This window comes from Dermacentor andersoni, chromosome 8, assembly GCF_023375885.2.
Source record: "Dermacentor andersoni chromosome 8, qqDerAnde1_hic_scaffold, whole genome shotgun sequence".
NCBI classification, from domain to species: domain Eukaryota; kingdom Metazoa; phylum Arthropoda; class Arachnida; order Ixodida; family Ixodidae; genus Dermacentor; species Dermacentor andersoni.
In genome coordinates, this window is record NC_092821.1 from 125,077,398 (window position 1) to 125,099,709 (window position 22,312).

The window sequence follows — 22,312 nt, forward strand, 5'->3', positions numbered from 1 at the left end:
TTGCTTTATTTGGCGCCTTCGTTGTAATCATGTACTATAACCAACTCGCCCACCAGCACGTGCTAAATAGCTCTAGTCAATATATTGCTCTAAGCTCAAGCAGGCACATTGCTACATCTTAGAGCCCTTCTGAGCAAAGAAATGAACTATGGAAACACTACGCACAAGGCAAATTCAATGTTTTATTCTTGTCTTGCATGTTTCACACAGCTCTGGTCACTGCAACAGTGTCAAGGTCAGCCAATCCATATTTGGACAAAACATGCAGAACCGGTCTCGCACCAATGACAAATCTCTTATATACAATTTGAGGTTATGACATAAAAGACGCGACCAGGGCACATTGTCTAGACATTTCTAACACACAGGACATAAACACACATCATTACAACAACAATTTCGACACATCACAACACAACTAAACACCTGACTACATTTCCACATGTGATCATAGTCATATGGCAGACAACAGTGCACTTGCATCGTTGCACCAAAAAAGCTGCACAACAGAAACCGAGCACAGCATGACTTGCAGCACATTTTGGGCACTTCAGACTGTATTGCTTCCTACAGCACTGTCCAGCTTGGTTACATTTGCTCAAACACTCCAAGCAGTGTTAACACACGCACACCTCACACTGCAAAATTTTTCTGAAAACAAAAATATGTTAAGTAAGCACCAGAGGTATATCCACAACCAGCTAGTGTTACAGTTACCTTAATCATTATGTATCAGCAAAGTACTCACTCAGACAATCTGGCCTCATCATGCATTCACTACTAGCATGTTAGTATGTCTCAGTATGAAATGTTATGCTCTAAAAATAAAGTAAAAATAGCCACTCTGGGAAAAGCATGACTAGTCCCAGTAAGTGTACATTCTTGACCCAAAGTCTACTCCAGAATAACAGAAAGATGAAATGTTAAAGAAGAAAAAAATTCATTTACTTAACATACAATGAACTTTATTTCAGTGAGTGTAATCAGTCAATACAAGAGCAGACACTGTGGACAATTTCCAACATTTCAACTCACTTTAGAGATGTACAAGCTGTCTCCTCTCGAGATGCCAAACTCAACTATTTATAAACATGTATGAATAAATATGACACCCTGACTTGCGATTCTCTCAGCAATGTCAGAAACAAACAGTGCTCTTCCAGTAATAGGAAATGTCACTGTTTCTGTCAAGAGACGAAAAAAAGAATAGCAGGTCTGTGATATTAACATAATATATGTACAGCGGCTCGTATTTATTAAGCCTATAATTCTTTATTTACTTGTGCTCACTTAGCATCTCAAATAAGCTCATCTTTCTTGACTGTTATTGGAGAATAATAACAAAAGAAAAACACTGTACCAAAGATGAAGACCAAAGAGTTGGCTGAAGCTTCAAGATAGAACATGACCAGTGTTACAACACACACACTTGCTGCTGTAAGTCATGTTGACGTCGCTATGAGGGTGGCCAAGAAGCAGTTAGAAATGACGGCTACACATCCAGCCTATGTTAAATCTACGTTCACTTGCAACACAAATGAAACACAGCACAGCACAGATGCCATTATTGGCTACACTAACTATTTACACTACGTACAGGGCTTCTCAAAGCAGGCACGTTGAGACTTGACAACCAGAAGTGATGAAAACACAGTGTGCTCAATGGCTAGCCAATCCAAGAGTGCTGTCAAAAGGCATCCTGTCTGAGCACTCAAAGTGGCCAGCACGCTGTGGCACACAATGTCTGTGTGTCTGCAAATGCACTTGTCACAGAAGTTCACACGTCAAAGGTCACCACCATGACCAGGGAGCTGTCAACAGTCCATGTTGTTATGATGCTTGTCACAGAACAGCCTTCAATTCACAATGCCTAGAAAGAAAACGAGCCATACTGCAGAATGAATGGCACTGAATGCAGCATAACAAGGCATGAAGGCAGAAAGGGTATTAAACCTGTATGTTGCAGGAGTACTTGCAAATAGTGTCAAAGAACAAGCACAGCTGCCATGTTATGCAGTAAGGTCATCTCACTCTCTTCCCTGTTGTACAGGGTCCTCTGGCATTATCTGAAAGATATATCAAGCCAACTAGTGCAGCAGTATGTTTGGTCTCTAGTTACTTTCACAGCTGCCGCTACTTAGTGCACATCTGATTAGGATTAAAGTAAAAGGTAATCAGACAGGGGGACAAGGAGTGAACACAAACTTCACCAGGGTATGTCCACTGAAATGGAAGTTCATGCAAATCACCTCTCGCAACCATAAAGAAACAATCAAAAATGTCGTAGTTTCGCCCGAAAAGCAAAGATTGCAACAGCAAATTATTAGACAGCTATATGCAGTAAGGTTAGTAGATATATCAGCTGTAAACTGCAGTAAACATTTGCTTCATAACTAAATCACCAAGTGCATTGTCACACGCGGACAGGCGAATATGAACACATCTCAATCAATGGCCGTCGGCACTCGCTGTCGCAGTGCTGTTTTGGTTGAGTGAGACCTTTGCTTTAGCGCCCTTGACACTAATTAAAACTACGAACCTTGCTTCGTGTAGTTGTCTCTGCGCTATCGCCATTGATGTTCCACCTTTCTGGAAAAACTGCTACATTAATTCTTCATTTTTTTTTTTCAGGAACAATATCTATGTGTTTGCACATTTGTGTTTAATTTGAGGGTGCCATCCAACGAAGGCTGCAGGCACTAAGCGCAGTCAGCCATTTATGGCGCCATGCGATGCAACATGCTATTCATGGATGCCATGAACCGTGCCGATGCATTGCTTTAAGCGCCATCTTCACCACGCACGCTAGTGCTCATAGACACACTGTTATGGCACGACTTTATTGCAATTTGTTTATAAATGATTAATGACAAGATACTATTCACCGGGAATGTTCTGGAAATTTGCGAAATGATCTTTTCTGCTGAAACTTTAAAACCTCAAATTAACGAAATTTGTGATTTAACTAAGTATTCTGCTGCAAATACAACTTTGTTACATCGAGGTTCAACTGTATTTGCCCGATTCTCGCATTCCCACTGTTCCCTTGAATAGAACACATACCCATTTTCTTACTGTTCAAAGCAGAAAACCTTATCAAATAATTCCGCAACAATCGCAAACGAGATGGAAGCCCACACGTACTATCGTGAGCAATATGAGCGGGAACACAGGAACGCACAGATAGCCTTGAACCCTGCTTTGGGCGATATGTGGTGGCCGCCGTCGGAAACAAAGTGGAAAGGAGGACGCTGTCCTAATAACTGTTGCCACTCCCACCATGCATCCCATTATACGAGGTGCGGAACTTCATACCGCCAGCGCACATTTATATAGCTGTTTGATATTGTGGTTACTGATAACCTTGTGCACCGAAGCGTAACCAATAGCAGCACTGTTTTTAAGCGTAAACATTCGAGAGCTACTTCCCTGGGAAATCTGCCCGTCTGTCTGGAACGCGTGACACGATGCACTCCATAAGATATACATCAGGTCCTATGGGAGTATATCTAAAAATACCTTACGCTAAACACAGGAACGGCCACCTAAGAGCTGTGCTCTAAAAAAAAAAAAGAAAGCATGACTAAGAAAAAAAAATCGCCTCGCTTTAAGTCACTGCGCGTGTAACCGTCTTAACGGCTATCAGCGGCCAGTGAAATGCCATAAGCTTCCATTTGCAACAGACGCAGGCGGGGTGGGAGTGCAAACAGTTAGCGGAAGAGCGCCCCCCCACCCTTTCCTCTCTGTTTTCGACAGCGCCATCTGCGTAACGCTCTAACTCGGTTTCGAGGCTATTTGCCACGCGTTCCCGTGTTCCCGCTCATATTGCTCATGATAATACATTAACCACTTCACTACTTCGTCCTGCAATGCATAAGTTTTTCCATATGTCACAAAACACATGACGTGACTTGTTGGTTCTGGCTCAGCCTGTAAAATAACTTCCCTTTTGAATGAGCATTTGAAATCGAACACTGATAGTGGCGCATTGTCGTCTAACACTACGTGACAACTACTTCTGTCGCCATCTTGCGATGGTAATGATGATGCTGCTAGCTAGCCTGGCTTTGATGGTAGACTGTTGCGAATGTGGTTTTTGTTTCGTATTCACTTTCACTGCACCAGCAATCTTCAAGCCAATTTTCTTTGAAAAAAAAAAAAAGAAGGCACGCATTTGGATTGGCTAAAATACTGTAATCAATCATTGTGAGCTACTGCTTGTGCTTGAAGATCTTCCTAGGGCAGGCCAAAAATAAGCATTCTCAGCGGGAGATTGACATGTTTGATGCATTAATTATACCCTAATCTACACGATGGCAGACGTTGCTGCTAAAGTGCATGCTGACCACTTAAGTTCAAAATATCTGGTGAAGGCCAATGTTAGAATTGCAACATAACTAAAGTTTGGACTCATCAAAATGTATGGGTGCCAACCAGGACCTTTGCTCAGGATTGAACTATGTGAAAGAGCTAATTAACCGATGTTAAATTATTCGAAGTCTACTCTACCGTGAAATTATAGCAAATTGTGTTTTTAAAGACTACTTTATTAGTCTAAACTGATTTGGTCCTTCTCTTTAGAGCCCCTTAAGCGTAATCTTCATAGACGCAATCAGGTTTGAGGCTCAGCTCACCTCCGCTACGAGATGCAGCAGCTCTTGCGGCAGTGGAGTGCGGCCACGGCCGAGTGCCTTCGGTGGTGCTTGTTGCGGCCGTTTAGTTTGAGCTCTGCACCACGAGCCCCCACGGGGTGCGAGGGTGCGAGTGGGAGGCCCGGCCTTGAGGAGGAGCCGTCCACCAGAGACGAGCTCATGAAGTATGACTTGAGGCACGACTTGAGGGGTGTGGGCAGCGGCAGCTGCTCGATGCGGTGCGAGCTCGTGCAACTCACGATAGAGCGGTAGCACAGCTCCTGCAGAGACAGCACTGCACAGAAACAAGAATTGTAAAGATGTGCCAACAGAAAGAGCAGGTTGCTAGCGGTTGCAGAATCTCTCAATGCATGACACCAGCACACACAGTAAACAACAAGACAGGAAGAAAAAGACAAAACTTGTTCAGCCTCTCATTTTGTGTTGTTTACTGTGCACTCCTATCATGGATAAGTTCCAAATCTACTGCTTTGCTATCCTTATCTAGTCCCTGAACGCTTCACCTGGAATGAAGCATGAGCCTTCATCATCTGAAACTCAATAGCAGTGCCACTGTGAGATTTGGCACCACACCCGCTGTTTGTGTACTTTTCTTCTGTCTTTATACCGACCAAATACAAGTACATTGCAGGCCTCATTTGGCAAGCATAAGTCGTACTGGAATGGTTGTTGTAGGTTATATCCTTTGCTGAGGCCGCCTTCGAGCATTTCCAATGCTTATCCATATGGCATCACAACACTCGTGCCGGAATCATTGCGAGTTCATCTCTGCACATTACAGAAAGGCAGATGTTTTGTGGCACGGCGTGGTGTCAGCTGTGCAGCTGCCCTTTACCAACAAAAAGCGATTCTGGTTTGCACTAAATGTTAGGCATACGGTGCAACTTAAGGCGTCAGCTTATACATAAGGGTCTACAGAGGCTGGGTCAGGGATTCACTGGGTTAAGTTTTAACCGTTCCTACGTTATAAGCAGGAGCGCATTGACAAGGTTTTACTAGAATTAAAAAATTATACTTTGTGATCAATTAAATGTTGCATCTTATATGACCTTTAGCAATACAAAACTGCGATGAACTGCATAAGAACTCATGCAGTACATTACCTTTCCTATCACAGCCTTAAAATGAAGTACAAATTATGTGAAGTAGACAGGACAACAAATGGCCTCCACCAAAAAGTCCACAATATCTGCCTAAGTTAGCCCTTTAATTCAGAAAGCTGAATTCCTTTCCCCTAATAAAGAGCTATCCTACATTTATATATGCCTGCTTTTTCTTCTGTTTCTTTGAAAGGTGCTGTTGTCTGTATATTAATTTAATATACCCATTGGTCGTCTGACAGAAGCACTCCCTCTATATCCTGGTATAGATCTGGCTACACTCCTGGAAAGAGATGAGTCACAACAGAGACTCACTGCAACACCTTCGTGGTAAGCTTATTTAGCCCTCCAAACACAGTCTTTCCAAAATGCACTCACCTCGGTTTGAGCGCCAGAGGTGTTTCATGCCATTTCGGCGCAGGGCCATGCGAGAAAGCTCCACGAAGGACTCGGTCACATTGAAGTCGCACAGTGGGCTCACCTGGCGTGATAAGAGAGTGCAGAGAGAGAGAGAGAGAATGCACCATTTCCAAGTCCTTGAACTCACTTTCCTGCAGGCCTTACTAGCGAAGAATGTTACACTGTGCGAGGCCACACAAGGAAAGAAAACAGGCAGGAAGCTGATTGGGTTGACTGTCCTATTTTCACAAATTTCATAAAAAATTTATTTGAAGGAACACATAAAATATTCACCTAGAAGTCTATATAATTGTTTTCTTGTAGCAACATGTGACTTTGTTGAGCAAGAAATTGCCACCGAAGGTGCTGTTGCTGTTCCTCGACGAACGAGCTGATGCAGTCCCCATGTGACCTCCCTCTGTGCCGCTCTGTGAAACAGCTAGTGCTGAAGTCACATGAAAAGTACAAAATAGGTGGCGCCACTCCAATTTCCCATCTTCATCTTTTTCTCGCTTACAAAAGGTCTGTTCTGACTATGAAGACTAGTTCGTTTCAACAGAAGACTAATCTTTCAATCTAGTTAGACTTAATATTTTCTTTAGTATCATTTTAACTGTCCTACATATTTTTCTGTCCACACATACTGATACAGTAAAACCTCGTTAAACCGTACCCGCTTAAACAGTAGTTTCGGTTTAAAAGCAGTAAAGTCAATTCCCCGACTCAGTGGCCATTGAACATAATGCATTTTGTATCCGCATAAACCGTACCAGCTTATTGCGTACGCATCGGTTAAAACGTAGTGTTTCCACTTTTTGTTGCGCAAACAAGGTGGTGCGTCGTCTCCATCGGGCTGCCCAGCAGAACGAGCCTCAGAGATCGGTACAACTGCCTCCAAGCGCCCTGTAGGTTTGCACGTGAAGCCGCATTAACATCAACATCATTTCGACGCCGTGCCCATGCCGTGCCAGAGAGCGTTGCGGCGTCGTGCAAGCGAGGACTCGCGTCATGCCGAAGCTCGGATAAAAAAGACGCCGAGTGCTCAGCATAGAAGAAAAATTAGACATCATCCGTGCTATCAAACGTGACACGAAGAAGTCGGCGCTGGCCCGCGACATGGATCTGCTGTTGACTACAGTGTGTGGCATTTGGAATGCGAAGTTGCTTGGCAGCGCTGCTGCGACCGCGAAGAGATGTCGGCTACGAGGTTCGACTTTTCGCCATCGTAGCCTCTTGTTGCCTAAGTGTCGACTAGCGACAGTGATGAGGATGGCACGGAGAGCGAGAGCACGGGCTATTCAGGCCCGACAGTGGCATAAGCTGCGCGCTACGTCAGCCTCATGAATGCAATCGTCACAACGAGAACAGGGGCGCGATAACGTAACTATTCCAAACCAAAAGTTTTCCGAACTCCGGCACCCGACGATGAAAAAGGCGCCCCGGGACTTATGCAGCGCTACTGCGCGCGTGCACGGAGAATACGTAACGCCAACGAGGAATCTGCCGTGCGAGTGTTTGCCGAGAGGAGGGGGCTGGCTGAAAAGCTGGCACGCAGCTTCAGTAAGTTTGAGGCCGCTGTCGTCGTGCTAGGCCGCCGCGGCATCAAACGAAAATAACAATTATGTCGAGCGAAGTGAATAAATACTGCATGTTTTTTCCCCTTTCATCGCACTCTCTCTGAGTTCCGTTTTCGACAGGTAAGTGGGCGATCTCATGCTATTTCGGTTAAACAGTACTACCGTTTAGTATGTACTTTTTCCGAGCTCCGGCCGACTATGGTTTAACGAGGTTTCACTAGATATATATATATATATATATATATATATACTCTTTTTTTTTAAGGGATCTGAACTAGAATATGGCAAATAAGTTCAGCAGCAGTCCATAAGGGGGAGTTCATGAAGGGGAAATTTGACATCTACACTGCTGTAGCACAAAGGGTGGATTACACTTCTTTATTTCTTTTATTTATTTATTTATTTATTGTACCCTCAAGGCATACAAGCATTATAGAGGGGAGGGGTCAATCATTCAACATAAATACAGTTATTTGCACATACACAATTAAAAATTTTCAAAAATGGGAACGAATGTAATTTCTAATAACAACGAAAATTCACACTGTCACGCAAGGCTTGTACAATGATTACGGCAAGAAAATACCATTGCAACCGATTGAGACACTAAAAGATGAAGTTTCCAACCAACATAGAGAAGAGAAAAAAAAAATGTTGGAATGCGTTAAATTCCGCTGGAAAGAGCTTCACGAAAATGGTCACAGTTGGTAATGTTAACTAATGAGGCGGGAAGATTGTTCCAGTCGAGGCTGGTTTTGGGCAGGAAAGAGTGCGAGTATGTTGCAGTGTTTTGGTGAGGGACATGGACTTTATGGTGGTGATCTAGTCGAGATGAAACAAAATTAGGCGGTTTAATCAGATGGGTCCTAAGAACATGATTATGATGATAGATCTTATGAAACAATGCAAGTCGGGATAGTTTCCGTCTATTTGCAAGCGGGGGCAGATTAAGTATTGATTTCATGTTAGTAACGCTGGAAGTTCGATGATAGTTATTTAGGATGAAACGTGCTGAGCGATTCTGCATTGCCTCCAAGTTATTGGTAAGAGTTGCAAGGCCAGGGTCCCAGATTGACGATGCATATTCGAGATTAGATCGGACATAAGTGATATATAACTGTCGCTTGAGTGATGAAGGTGCGAGAGAGAAGTTTCTTTTCAGGTAACCAAGCATGCGATTGGCCTTTGATGTTACGTGCTCAATGTGGTACTTCCATGAAAGGTCATTAGGAATATGAACACCGAGGTATTTATAGGTAGTTACGGATTCTAGCGCCGTGCTGTGAAGAAGGTAGTTTGGGCAAGGCATGTTATTAAGCGATACTCTCATTGATTTACATTTAAGAATGTTAAGCTTCATTTTCCACATTTCACACCAAGCAGAAATATTATTTAGGTCACTTTGAAGGATTATTGTGTCAGTGTAATTAGAAATGTTGCGGTAGATAACACAATCATCAGCAAAAAGACAGACAGAAGAAGCGATGCTAGTAGGTAAATCATTAATATAAATCAAAAACAGTAATGGGCCTAAAACTGAACCCTGTGGCACTCCGGAGGAAACAGGTGCCTCCAGGGAATCGGTTCCATTCACCGTGACGAATTGAGTGCGGTTAGAAAGAAAGTCGCGTATCCAGTGCAGTACTAAAGGGTCAATGTTTAGGCTGGTTAGTTTTAGTATAAGAAGCTCAGGGTTACACTATCAAAGGCTTTTGCAAAATCCAAGTATATGCAATCAGTGATGAGGCCGGCGTCAAGGAACGCGTGAAGGTCATTAGTAAATGTTAGCAGCTGTGTTTCACAAGAACACAGCTGCTAACATTGTGGTGCCAACCAGCCTATGGCTGCAGATCTAGATGGAATTTCAACAATTTTGACAATACAGCAGAGTTCCATTTATCAATTTTCTTCAGCTACTTCAATCTTGACCGAAAGTCCCACACACTTCTATAAGCACAAACTTTCATTTTTTTTTTCAATCCTAAAAATGGCCGTTGCCCGATGATTAGGACTTGACTGGTCAGCACACATGCGTCTGACCCCATAGTTGACCACATTTGCGACTCCAATAGTGGCAGTGTTCTTGGGAGTGCTTAGCATGCAATGAATGCGTTGAACATACGTCATCTGCTGAAAATGCCCATTTGCGGCCTGCCTTGGGGATGATTGTAAAGTGAAAATGGTAGCTCACAAAATATGATTACGGCGGTTACCCAATTCAAATGGGGGTTCTTGTTTTTCCAAGAAAATTCAACCCAGAGGTGCTTGAGCTGTGTGTAATCCGATACGAAACCAAAATTGCGTTTCTAGCCTCCTTAATAGCCAACTGTGACCGCCAGCCTAGCCAGCGTCATAGCTATAGCCATCACAATATGGGGACCATGGATGATGACAGACCTGAGTTTGTGCATAGCATGATGATGACAACCCGCCGCTTTCAGCCCGATTACAAAAGCACAATCAAAGGATAAGTTATCTTACATTTAAAGTTAGCGGCAATAAGTCATGTCACATGTTTTTGGAGTTCCGGAGAGTTGCATGCATCACAGGAATGGTTAGCCTATAGGCGTGGGCTACCATCCTGTTTGCAATTGCCAGAGTCATTTGATAATCGCAAAATGTCTTAGACTGATGACGATAGACATTAAGTAAATAAAGTTCTATTATCCAACAGTAAAGTTCATTGGTTTCGTGTTTTTCTTATTACCAGAGTCGGGAGGCATGCTAAACTTTTTTTGCTAGAAAATAGGGTGTGCCTTTATTCCTATTTCATTTATGGGCTCCCAGGTCCCTCTTGCGTTTGTTTTACCCTTTCAACCCATAAAATGTGGGTGCCTGTTCGATTCAGGGGCACATTAGCATTGGGGTAAACACTGCCAAATGAACCAGTGTTGTATTTCGGCATTTTTTCTGCCTCTCGTTTAAGTTGACCTGCTGGATAATTTGATCGTTGCTCTGGTCAGGGTTGAATTACCCATTCTATTAAAAAAGAATTGACAACATCGTGAAACCTAGCACTCTAATGTCAGTGCATCGCAGGCTACGTTGCACAACAGGAAAAAGCAAAACAATAATAGTGACCAAATTTGTTCAGACAATACCTAGAAACATCAAAACTGTTAAAAAGAACACGTGCCTGTATTATTTCTGGTTGTGAGTACCATGTGCTATTTCCATGTACAGTTGAACCCACTTATAACAATACTCAAGTTCCACGAAAATTCAATTGTTATTACCGATAATTGTTATAACTGGGTTGCATGAAAAAATTAAAATAGGGGGACAGCAGAGCTGTTGTGAGAAAAATATAATGGCAAGGGGGCCAATGCCCCTCCCTACCACCTTTCTGCTGCTGATTGTGTTCACTCATTTTGCTTCCCGGGTGCTCCAAACGCGTGTAACAAGCTGCAGCTGTCAGCGTTAAAGAATGGCACTGCTATAACAACTGTAAAGAGGGGTCATGGATGGCAAGCGGTATGTGAGCGCCACCAAGGCATCGCTTTGGTGGACCCAAAAGGGGCCTTTTAAACATTTAAGAAGGTTGCCGCGGCAGCCTGTCAGGTTCACAAATTCAGAAGAAACGTTGAGGCAAGATCGCCAAAACCATCTCGCCATGCAATTTTCACTGGCTTTCATGAGAAAACCTGATGTCCGTCAACCTTGCATGCTTTACGCGAAGCTTGCAGACATCCTTCTTCAAGGCATCCAGGTGCGCAACATAGTGCAGCGGAAGGTTCCTCATGAAAACGAAGCACCGGGGCGACTGAATTATCTGCCGGGCCTCCTGTGAGGACAACGTTGAGGCAGCTTGCTCCACCGTGTCATCGCTGCCGCCGTCGTCATCGCTATCTGATGCAAGCACATTCGCGACAATTGCCTCATCGGTAGTTTCCAAATCTATAGCCCTGCACTTTCCTTTCACCAGCAACATCGTGCATTGCCAATGATCAGCAGGCGGATTAGCTATCTTCCGTTTCGGCAGTGAGTCATATGCGGCTGACAAACTGTGTGGCCAGGAACAATTTCGATGCAACCAACAAAGATGAACACGAGCGATTAAGCTGTTTACAGAAATGCACCGAGTGAAGAGCCAAGGAGCAATTTGGGAGCAGTGCAGTTGGCGCAGTCCTTTCATGTTTGAAAGGGTGGCGCAGCGTAGAGCTTATTTATTTATTTGTTTTACCCTCAGGGTTTGCACAGTACAGAGGAGAGGGGCATCACCATCGCCATCATCATCAGTCCATTTTATGTCCAATGCAGGCCGAAGGCCTCTCCCTGCCATCTGCAATTATCCCTGTCCTGTGCCAACCGATTCTAACTCTAATGCCTGCAAATTTCTTAATTTTATCACCCCACCTAGTCTACTGCCGTACTCAACTGCGCTTCTCTTCTCTTGGCACCCATTCTGCAACCCTAATGGTCCACCGGTTATCTAACCTATGCATTGCATGACCTGCCCAGCTCCATTTCTTTCTCTTAATGTCAATTAGAATATCACTTATCCCTGCTCGCTCTCTGATCCACATCACTCTCTTCCTCTCACTTAACATTATGTCTAACATTCTTCGTTCCATCGCTCTTTGCGCAGTCCTTAACTTGTTTTTGAGCTTCTTTGTCAGTCTCCAAGTTCCTGCCCCATATGCCAGCACCGGTAGAATGCACTGATTGTACACCTTTCTTTTTAATGATAATGGTAAGTTTCCAGTCAGGATCTGACAATGTCTGCCAAATGCACTCCAACCAATTTTTATTCTTCGGTAAATTTTCTTTTCATGATCAGGGTCAGAAAGACTGAGAAAGCAGTAGAAAATGGATGCAGCCCAAAAACAGTGAGAAGGAAACTAGGCATCAGACAAACCAATATGTATGCACTGAAAGATAGACAGGGTAATATCATCAAAAATTTCGAGGACATAGTAATATCAGCTGAAGAATTCTATACTGACCTGTACAGTACCCAAAGCTGCCACGATACCTCCATTCAAAGTAGTAAAGAACAGGTTACAGAAGCTCCTTCTAAAACTAGCGATGAAGTTAGAAAGGCCTTGCAAGACATGAACGGGGAAAAGCAGCAGGAGAAGATGGACTACCATTCGATTTACTCAAAGATGATGAGGACATAATGCTTGAAAAACTAGTGGCCCTTTATACGAACTGCCTATCGACTTCAAGGGTCCCAGAGAACTGGAAGAATGCCTACATTACACTAATCTACAGAATTGAAATATTATAGGCCCATTAGCTTAGTTCCAATATTATATAAAATATTCACCATAATAATCTCCAATAGCATAGGAGCAACACTGGAATTTAGTAAACTAATTGAACAGGCAGGTTTAAGGAAGCGGTACTCTACAATGGATCACATCCATGTCATCAATCAGGTTATTGAGAAATCCACAGAGTACAGTCAGCCTTTCTATATGGCTTTCATAGATTACGAAAAGGCATTTGATTCAGCAGAAATACCAGCAGTGATAGAGGCATTACGTAAGCAAGAAGTACAGGACGGTTACGTAAATATCTTGGGAAGCGTCTACAGAGTTTCCACAGCTACCTTAATTCTCCACAAGAAAAGTAGGAAGATACCTATGAGGGTCGTTCAACTCAATCCGGGACTATTTTTTTCTTTCCAGGTTTAAATGGACGCCTAGGCTGGAGGTTTTGTATCCAGTAGAAACTTGCACCTGTGTCCTGTTACTGGTAGACGGCACTCACTTCCCACGCTTCTGAATAGACTTATTCAAGATGGTGGACAACAGTGTGATCGTCTACGTGGAATAGAGTGTTGTGAAGTTTTTATTGAAGGAGGGCATAAAACCTGCTGAAATTTACAGAAGACTTCAGGCTCAGTACGGTGATGAGACACTCCGCCGTTGTAAGACATCTGAATGGTGTAAGCGCTTCAAAGATGGCCGTATCTCTATTACTGCCGATCCTGGTCGTGGTGGATCATAGCCCACGGCAGTCATTCCTGAGAACATTCAGTGCGTGGAGCAGCTGATCGTGGACAATCGTCGCATAACTTATCGTGAAATTGCAAGGGTGTGTAATCTGTCGTTAGGAACAGTGAACACACTAATTCATGATCATTTGTTGTTCCGAAAAGTGAGTGCACACTGGGTCCCAAAGCAGCTGTCTGCCTTTGAGAGACACACAAGAGTTGAAATCTGTGGAGAACTGAAGGAACGCTATGAAAGGGAAAGCCAGGATTTTCTGAATCTAGGCACGACATGTGACGAAACATGGGTTCACCATTCACCCCAGAATCCAAAAGAGCATCGATGCAGTGGAAGCATATGGAATCACCACCTCCCAAGAAATTTTGAACAGTTGCGTCTGCTGGCAAAGTGATGGCAAGTGTATTTTGGGATAAACAGGGAATTATTCAGGCTGATTTTTTACCCCAAGGTGTCACTATCAACAGTGAGTATTACTGCAGTGTTCTGTGTGATGTGCACAAGAGTTTACGGAAGAAACGTCCGGGTTTGATCACAAACGGTGTGGTCCTTTAGCAGGACAATGCACAACTGCATACCACTCAACGCACATTCCAAACAATCCAAGAACTTGGCTGGGAGATATTACCACCCCCCCCCCCCCCCCTATAGTCCTGACTTAGCACCAAGTGATTTCCACCTGTTTGGGCCCATGAAGCAATTCCTTGGAGGAAAACATTTCAAAACTGATGATGAAGTGAAGAATAGCGTCCTACAATGGTTCCGTGGTAATGAAATCTTTCTACGCCAAAGCCCCCCCCCCCCCCCCCCTCCCAATTCCAGCCGTTCGTTAAACGCTGGGATAAGTGTATAACTGTAGCTGGAGGTTATGTGGAAAAATAAATCCCTATTCCACCCTTTGAAATTTGTTCTTCTATTTGTTTTTTAAAAAAGTCCTGGATTGACATGAACAACCCTCATATAAAGAAAGGAGTCAGACAAGGAGACAGTTTCTCCAAAGCTATTCACTGCATGCTTGGATGAAGTATTCCAGCTATTTAACTGGGAAGGCTTAGGAGTAAGGATCGACGGCAAATATCTCAGCAACCTTCGGTTTGCCAATGACAATGTCCTGTTCAGCAACACTGGGGATGAGTTACAACAAACGATTGAGGACCTTAACAGAGAGAGTATAAGAGTGGGGTTGAAGACTAATATGAAGAAGATAAAGATAATTATCAATAGCTGGGAAAGGGAACAAGAGTTCAGGATGGCCAGTCAGCCTCTGAAGTCTGTGAAGGAGTTTGTTTACGTAGGTCGATTACTCACAGGGGAGGGGCATACTACAGACCAAAATTTGAAAAAAAGAATATATATATATATATATATATATATATATATATAACGTTGATACAATAACAATAAGGAGCAGGAACAATCGACAAATTCATATAAAAAATGTACAGTTGCAACTAAGAAAATAAAAAAACAGAGTAATTTCAAGATCTAAAAATAAAAAAAACAGGCTAAACAGAAGAATAAATTGAGTACAAATAATTAGGCATGTTAAGCATGTTATTCAAGAAACACTTATAGTGTGATGCATGCGTAATAACAGTACCTGCTTCTGGCAGCTGATTCCATTCGGAGGTGGTCCGAGGTAAAAAATGCATGTGAATAGGAACACGAATGGGCTGCACCCATTCGTGTTCCGAGGGGTGGGAAAGCAATGCGAGAGGCATGCGGAGACGGCTGGAAAATGAGCGCACAGCGGTTGTTGGGGCAACAGGCCATCGTTAAGTGGCTCGAATTTCTTGTTTTCATTTTTTCTCTTGAAGGATTTCGCATTTCACGTTTGGCACAGACACCCAGCCGCCAGACTTAATCGTTATTATGGATAATGCGGCATTGGGGCATTGTAGTAAGCAAGTTATTTCACCATGAAAAACATACAAGAGTTGACGGTGCAGCAGCTTCTGATTGTTATAACCGATCTATTGTTAAAACCGGTATCTTTATAAGTGGGTTTGACTGCAGTTAATGTTACTGACTCCTGTTCGACAGGAACACACATAAGCAGCAGATTTGAAATGTATAGCTTTGGACTAATTGTTTCTGTATTACGATGATGCGCGTAGCACAAAGAAGTACACGGAGAGTCAACCACTGATTAACACTCGTCTCTGTTGCCCAGTGGCTGTCACGGTGTTATGCACTGGTCATTACAATACAAAAACTCGTGTAGAGGACTCGAAGCCACTAGTAGTAAAGCGATTGTGTGTTGTTACTGGCCATGTTGAAGCCTGCAGAGAGCTAGCTGCTGAAGCACCCACCTCAAAGAAAGCCATGCCGTGCTTGTGCGCATACTCGGCAGCCTCCTGGCGGCCCACCTCCCGGTTGAAGGCAAGGTGCAGCCGGTTGCCCAGCAAGACCTGCGATGGTTGAAAGATGTGGCATGTGGTAAATAAATGGGCACACAAGACACAACTATCCGCTGCCTGCAGCAGCTTCTGCAGCAGAAATACTCTTACTTTTCAGAGCACATACCTCAGGCTTTGGCACAGTTTGTACGACACCTTTGTATAATCAGTCAAGGGGGAACGTGGCAATGAAAACATTCTTTTTATTTGTGCGAACAAATTAATGAAATTTGGTATGCAGGTGTGATTGGTTATGTTGACATCATAACTGAAATCAGTTTTGTGCTATCAGTTATAGTTCTTGAGTTACAACACTTGACAGCCTCTAATGGTCATATCCGAATGCATTAATTACACGTGAGTTCACCTAGATTTTCCCATCGGCACGTTCACAAAGGCCCATACAGTGCAATAAAGCTATTGGTTTATTTTTTAACTGCTGAAAGGAGCATAAAATTTTTGAACAACTTTTGCAAAAGCTTATCATAAATTTTTTTATGGGGTGCAGACAAATATGGACAGCTTTATTGCACCCAGTGTTTCAGGATCTAAGTACAACAGACAGAATGACTTTGTCTTCATTCATTGTGAAATGGCACTGGGATGACTGAAAGCAACTGCATAAAAAATGAAAGCTGAGAAAACGGAGCTCAAAGTTTCATCTTGGGCAGTGCCGTCCAAGCAAGGAGACAGACCTGGGTCATGAGCGTGGCCAAGCGTCATGACCGGAGTAGTCTGACGAGTCACAGCCGACAATGATGGGCTCTCATCTCTGGGAAGCACGGTAGCGAGCTCAATGTAGCGACCACTGAGGAACTTCGTGACGATTGCAAAGCTCCACCAAAATGTTACGTGTGAAAAGAAACATAAAAAAGGGGACTATATAAACTGTATTTACTAGAGCAGCGTAGCCAGAGATCAAGATGGTAACCAGCTCGTGTCAAGCACAGATGCCTATCTTCATCTTCCTTTGCGCCATGTCTCATAAGTGCCTGTTATATCGCAACAATATGAATCTCTGTGAAGCTTTTGTTGCTGGGACACAGCCCCCCTCCCTCACCTTAGAGACGCCGGGTGCATGCCGCTCCACCTCCTGGAGCCAGCGCCCCAGGCCGTCGAAGGACCACCGGTTCGTGATGTCATACACCAGGAGGATCCCCTGGGCGCCCCGCGAGTATGAGCGGATAATTGTCGAGAACCGGCCCTGACCCGACGTGTCCCACAGGTGCAGCCGCACCCGTTTGCCATCCAGCAGCACCGTCGTTGTCCGGTATGATGCAAAGCCACCAGGGGCACTGCAAGCAACACACCAGACTGCAACATTAGCCAACCTAGATTAACTTAGAGTTGCAGGAAACAAACTTCCACTTGATCAGCATGGTGGTGCATTTTCACAAAGGTAACTGAAAAATTCAATCGTGCAACTAATGAAATGGCCTGTCCAAGTTTTTCTAGTGAAGTTTTCTTTTAACACAGAACACGTAATGTGCCTCGTTACATACAGAACAGAGGTACTACACATTTAGCTACAGTAGTTTAAAGACTTTCATAAGAGCTGCTGTGAATGGTTTGCATATGAGCTAGGTGGTGGTTCATAGTGCGACAAAAACTGCAGGCAACTAACAAGGATGGTTCAGGACAATATTCATTAGGGCTAGATGGTGCATATTTGAATTAGGAAGGAATAGCGCCAACTAAGACAATCACGAGAGGAGGACAAGCGCCAACTTGATCTATCTTTATTCACCGAAAAAAAATCAGCAAATACAAGGAAAATCACAGACATGCGCAGAAGCATGGGGGTGGGGGCTTAGGTGGATGCTGCCCTAGGGGCCGCAATCCAATGAATAATGATACGATAATGAACGGAAAGAACTTGGAGAACTATACAACGCTGCAGCATTTCAAGCACAGACATTAACAACATTATTACCAAATGCGCTTATGTCGTGCTTTTACTTCTTTGTCTCTTGAGTTTGCGCTGAATTTTCGTAACCATGAATCCGACATTCCAACCAGTCTAACCAGCAGTCTTGATTTAACAATACTGCCATCATGAGACCAGTGGGTGTTCAACAGTACACGATGTTCAGCAGTCTATGATGTTGGGTCAGTTGGTGTATAGCTGTCAATGATTGTGTTACAAAAACTAAGTGTAAGAAAGCAAAGAGAGACAGAAAGCTTCTCTTTTTTTCTTGCTTCTACTTCTCTTATTTTGCCACAAATGTTGACTAAGTGTTCAAGTGGCTGAGTGGGTCTTGAACATGTACTATATCTTGCTGAACAAACAAGTCAGTGACCTTTAGCCCTCCTACTTTCCATAAACAAGCTTATCTACCTCACTCGTACCACTTCCTGCATAGATAAGCCGGGCCTAACAAATACAGGTGCCTCAGCACTGCCACACGAGAGTGCTTGGTAGTGCCTAGGCTACCTGTGCCCATACACGGGGCACCGTCAAGTAATTATTACAAGTGAACGCAAAAATATCTTGCAGACCAGCAACGGCAACCTAAATGTGGCACTGTTGTGGTGCCAATTGCTAAGTATACATGGCCCAAAAATGTTAGCCTTTGGATCATTCCTTAGAATAATAGGACAGAGTCCTATTCTCAGAAAGTTGTGGTAAAGCAGCCTACTTGCAACATTTTTGTCCCACACCTCACAATTCATACAATGTACACACAATGGTTTAGTGGAATGAATATATGAAACCCTGTGTGTGTACATCCATTATTTCGGTTCACAAATGAACCAGATACAAGTGCACACAGTAACACTCATTTACTGTCCTTTTAAGACTGCCTGCAAAGCATAGGCGAAGCCAATTTCTGCTTTATGATACATTTTAGTCAATATGATGTTCTAATATAAATTTATTTTGAAGTTTATGTTTCTGTTATTTCATTATACAAATTTGCCACCACCCCCCAAAAAGAAAGATAAAAAACTTTGATAACCTTAATCACAATCATCTAGTGAGGCAATTAGGGGAAAGACCTGCTTCATTTCATTGTGTACAAACAAAGCACTACTTACACTGATATATATTTACAAAGTACGTTACAAGACAAAGTGCAGCACTAACCCAGACAGTTGACAGCTTGTGTAAAGGGCAAGTTTAGGGTGGCAAAACACCACAGTGCCTACTACAGCTTTCCTCGGCCCACCTTGGTTAGCTTGGCTAACCCAACTCACCAAGGCAGAATAAATGTGTGCAATACCTAATCCCTGCCATTATGATAAGCCAGAAGAGGTCAAATTGTGGAGGAGTACGACACAGCAACGCAATACATAAGTAATACACTGATTTTAATAAGTTGCATCATACTTAGTAAAGATGTTTCACCGGTTTATGTCCTAACATGAGTCCTTGTGATCTCCTGTATTCATCACAAGCACCTTGGGATGACATTGTTGTTAATCCTTGCCCGTCACATTTCTGAGCGCTATTCATAATTTGGCAGTATTACAAACTAGCATAATAAAGCATCATTTGAGTCCATGCCACGGTACTGGATGAGTGGCTTTAGTAGCTATGTTGTGCAATGCACAGTCAACTGCGTAAGTTGACTGACAGCTGTATGTGAGAAAAAGTTGAATATCTCTGCAGCCTCAGAACGCAGCCTGGTATTCTGATTTCCATCCTGTAATTGTATGCACAAACAACACAGTGTTGCACTGGTTTACTGGGTATGGTTATGAACTGTTATGCAATTCAATATTTTCTCAGATCCGGCAGACCATCAACTTTTGCCATTAACTGAACAGACACACCACCGTATTTGCCCCACCATTCATGACTATAATTTCGCTCCGCTTCCCTCTTCCCCAATGCAGGGTAGCAGGCTAGAGCACAGCAGCTCAGGTCGACCCTCTCTCTGTCGCCAACTGGCCCAGAGTGGCCAGCCAATAGGGTCACGTGGGGAGGAAGGCTCACCTGAAGGGCGACTCGAGGGCGCCATCCTCGAGTCCGCCGAGGATCTCGCCCTTGCCGACGTCGCTGTCGCCGACCAGCAGGAACTTGAGCAGGTAGTCGTACGCCTTGGCCGCCGAGCCCTGGCCGACGACGCCGGGCCCGTTGGCGGCCGCCGGCAAGCCGTTCAGCGCAGCCTCCATGGCTCACCACGCTGTTGCTCGCGCTGCCCCCAAGCGGCCACGCCACCGAAGAGGCGGCACACCACCACGCGGGCTACGGTCGCGCTGCGTGCGAGAACGGCGAAAAGGCGATGCTGAGCACGAGCACACTGAAGACCTTGCAGAAGAGCCGACAGTGTAAGGACGAATTGGGTTTCGAACAGAGCGGCAGACGGCCGAGACAGCGCACACAGGTCAAGCCTGTAGTTTTCGTACGCCATTCTTCTGTCGCGGTTTAACGGCAACGAAGAGTATTTTGAAACAACGTGGGGAAGGGCAAGGGCGGGAGTGATGGGAAGAGTTAACATAGCAACACGTGGACATTTGAACTCCGCCGTCATTAAGAAGCGCAGGTGCGAGAAAATTGTCGGCGGGTGAAGCGAGGGGGCACTGGAGATGTCGAGACTAAACTCTACAGCGATGTGGACGCAGACAATAGGCTCGAGCACTAAACGGATGCAAAGAAAGACGGATGAAGGGGCGTGTAACGCCGTCGTAGAACTAGCGCCACGGTCACGTCAGAGCGTGCTGCTCGGAAAGCAATTGCATAACGTTGTTGCAAGTGTCATTACGCATGACACCCGACAACTCTTCGGATAATAGGTGGGAGGGTTATTAAGCCACCCGTAAAGGGCCGCAAGCGCAGTAGCCACAAGGGGCCAGCAGCCGCTCATTGCGGCAACAATGGAACGGGTCTCTCCGCATTCAAGCGGCCTCATGTGGCGATGTGGAAGAGAGGGTGCGACGCCGTGACTTTTACCTGGAGGCGAAATAGCGAAAAAGGAAAAAGAAAAGGATAAAAAATAAGGTCACTGTGTTCGGGTGACCGCTGCCGCCAAAGGGATATGGCACATGGACAAAATTATGGCGGGAAAGAACTAAGTAAACTTCCGTTCCTTCTTTAACCAGGGTGCCTCGAAAGTACCGGACGGCACAGGCGGTCGTACCGCATATTTGTTTGTTTGTTTATTCATCTTCAAAATACCGCAGGCCAGGAATTGGCCAAAGTAGGAGGCATTACATTACATAAGAAGATTACAAGTACGTTGAACAGAGAAATCTAATAGCAACATGTCAAATCATGTGACACAGGTTAATAAGATTATCATAAGAAGTCAACAAACACTGACACCAAGGACGAGGTTGTCCTTGGTGTCAGTGTTTGTTGGCTTCATGATGTGATCAATAAAAATCGGGCCCCTCATGTAACCCCCTTTCTTCCAGGTTAATAAGAGTGGAATTCCAGCTACAAAGACATCAACTTCAAAACTATCGTATGGTAAAGAATTCTACTTTTCGATAGATCGCAGAAAAAAATAAAGCGTTTTTTATGACTGTTCATTCTTGAGACAATTGGAGTTGAGCGACTGTGACGAGTTCGTCGATTCCCAAGGAACATGAGGTATTCAATTGTTTTTACTTTTAATTTTCCCTAATAAAATATTACGAAAGTCGTGGATAAATCGGCCGTACCGTGTGCAATATCGATCCATTTACTTATTGGTTCATCTGTTTTGACGCCCCAAAGCCGCACACGGACTGTGAAAGACGCCACAATTAAAGGTGCCGAATGAATCTTGAGCACCTCTAAATCGAAAGAATCTCCATGAACGAGCGTTCTAGAATGACCCGCTCTAACATTCGAGCCTGCGCAGGCGTATACTCGCTGCACTTAGGCAGAATTCAATTCCCGGCAGCCTTTAAAAAAAATTAAATTATGGGGTTTTAACGTGCCAAAACCATTTTCTGATTATGAGGCACGCCGTAGTGGAGGACTCCGGAAATTTCGACCACCTGGGGTTCTTTAACGTGCACCTAAATCTAAGTACACGGGTGTTTTCGCATTTTGCCCCCATCGAAATGCGGCCGCCGTGGCCGGGATATTCGATCCCGCGAGCTCGTGCTCAGCAGCCCAACACCATAGCCGGCAGCCTTTCGATGGGGACGGAATGCAAAACGCCAGTGCAACGAACTTTGGCTGGAGTGGTCAACATTAAACCAGAACCCTCTGACTACGGCGTCCCTTCAAAGCGCATGTGTTGGCACTGCAGCGTTAATTAAAACACTTTGCATATCATTAAACTGCCC

The 22,312-nt window shown here is 44.2% G+C and overlaps 1 protein-coding gene across 1 annotated transcript in view; it reads right to left on the minus strand.

Annotated features, from left to right (window-relative positions):
* Window positions 1–162: 162 nt before the first annotated feature.
* The window catches only part of LOC126525557 (ras-related protein Rab-40B-like), a 43,957-nt gene continuing 21,807 nt past the window's right edge, over window positions 163–22,312 (minus strand). Inside the window, exons 2-7 of the mRNA XM_050173464.2 lie at window positions 20,028–20,290; window positions 17,148–17,382; window positions 16,001–16,099; window positions 6,131–6,233; window positions 4,635–4,926; window positions 163–1,870 (exon numbers count right to left, since the gene is read on the minus strand). Coding sequence (XP_050029421.1) covers window positions 4,640–4,926; window positions 6,131–6,233; window positions 16,001–16,099; window positions 17,148–17,382; window positions 20,028–20,206 — 903 coding nt within the window. The 5' untranslated portion in view covers window positions 20,207–20,290 and the 3' untranslated portion in view covers window positions 163–1,870; window positions 4,635–4,639. The remainder of the gene's footprint in view (window positions 1,871–4,634; window positions 4,927–6,130; window positions 6,234–16,000; window positions 16,100–17,147; window positions 17,383–20,027; window positions 20,291–22,312) is intronic.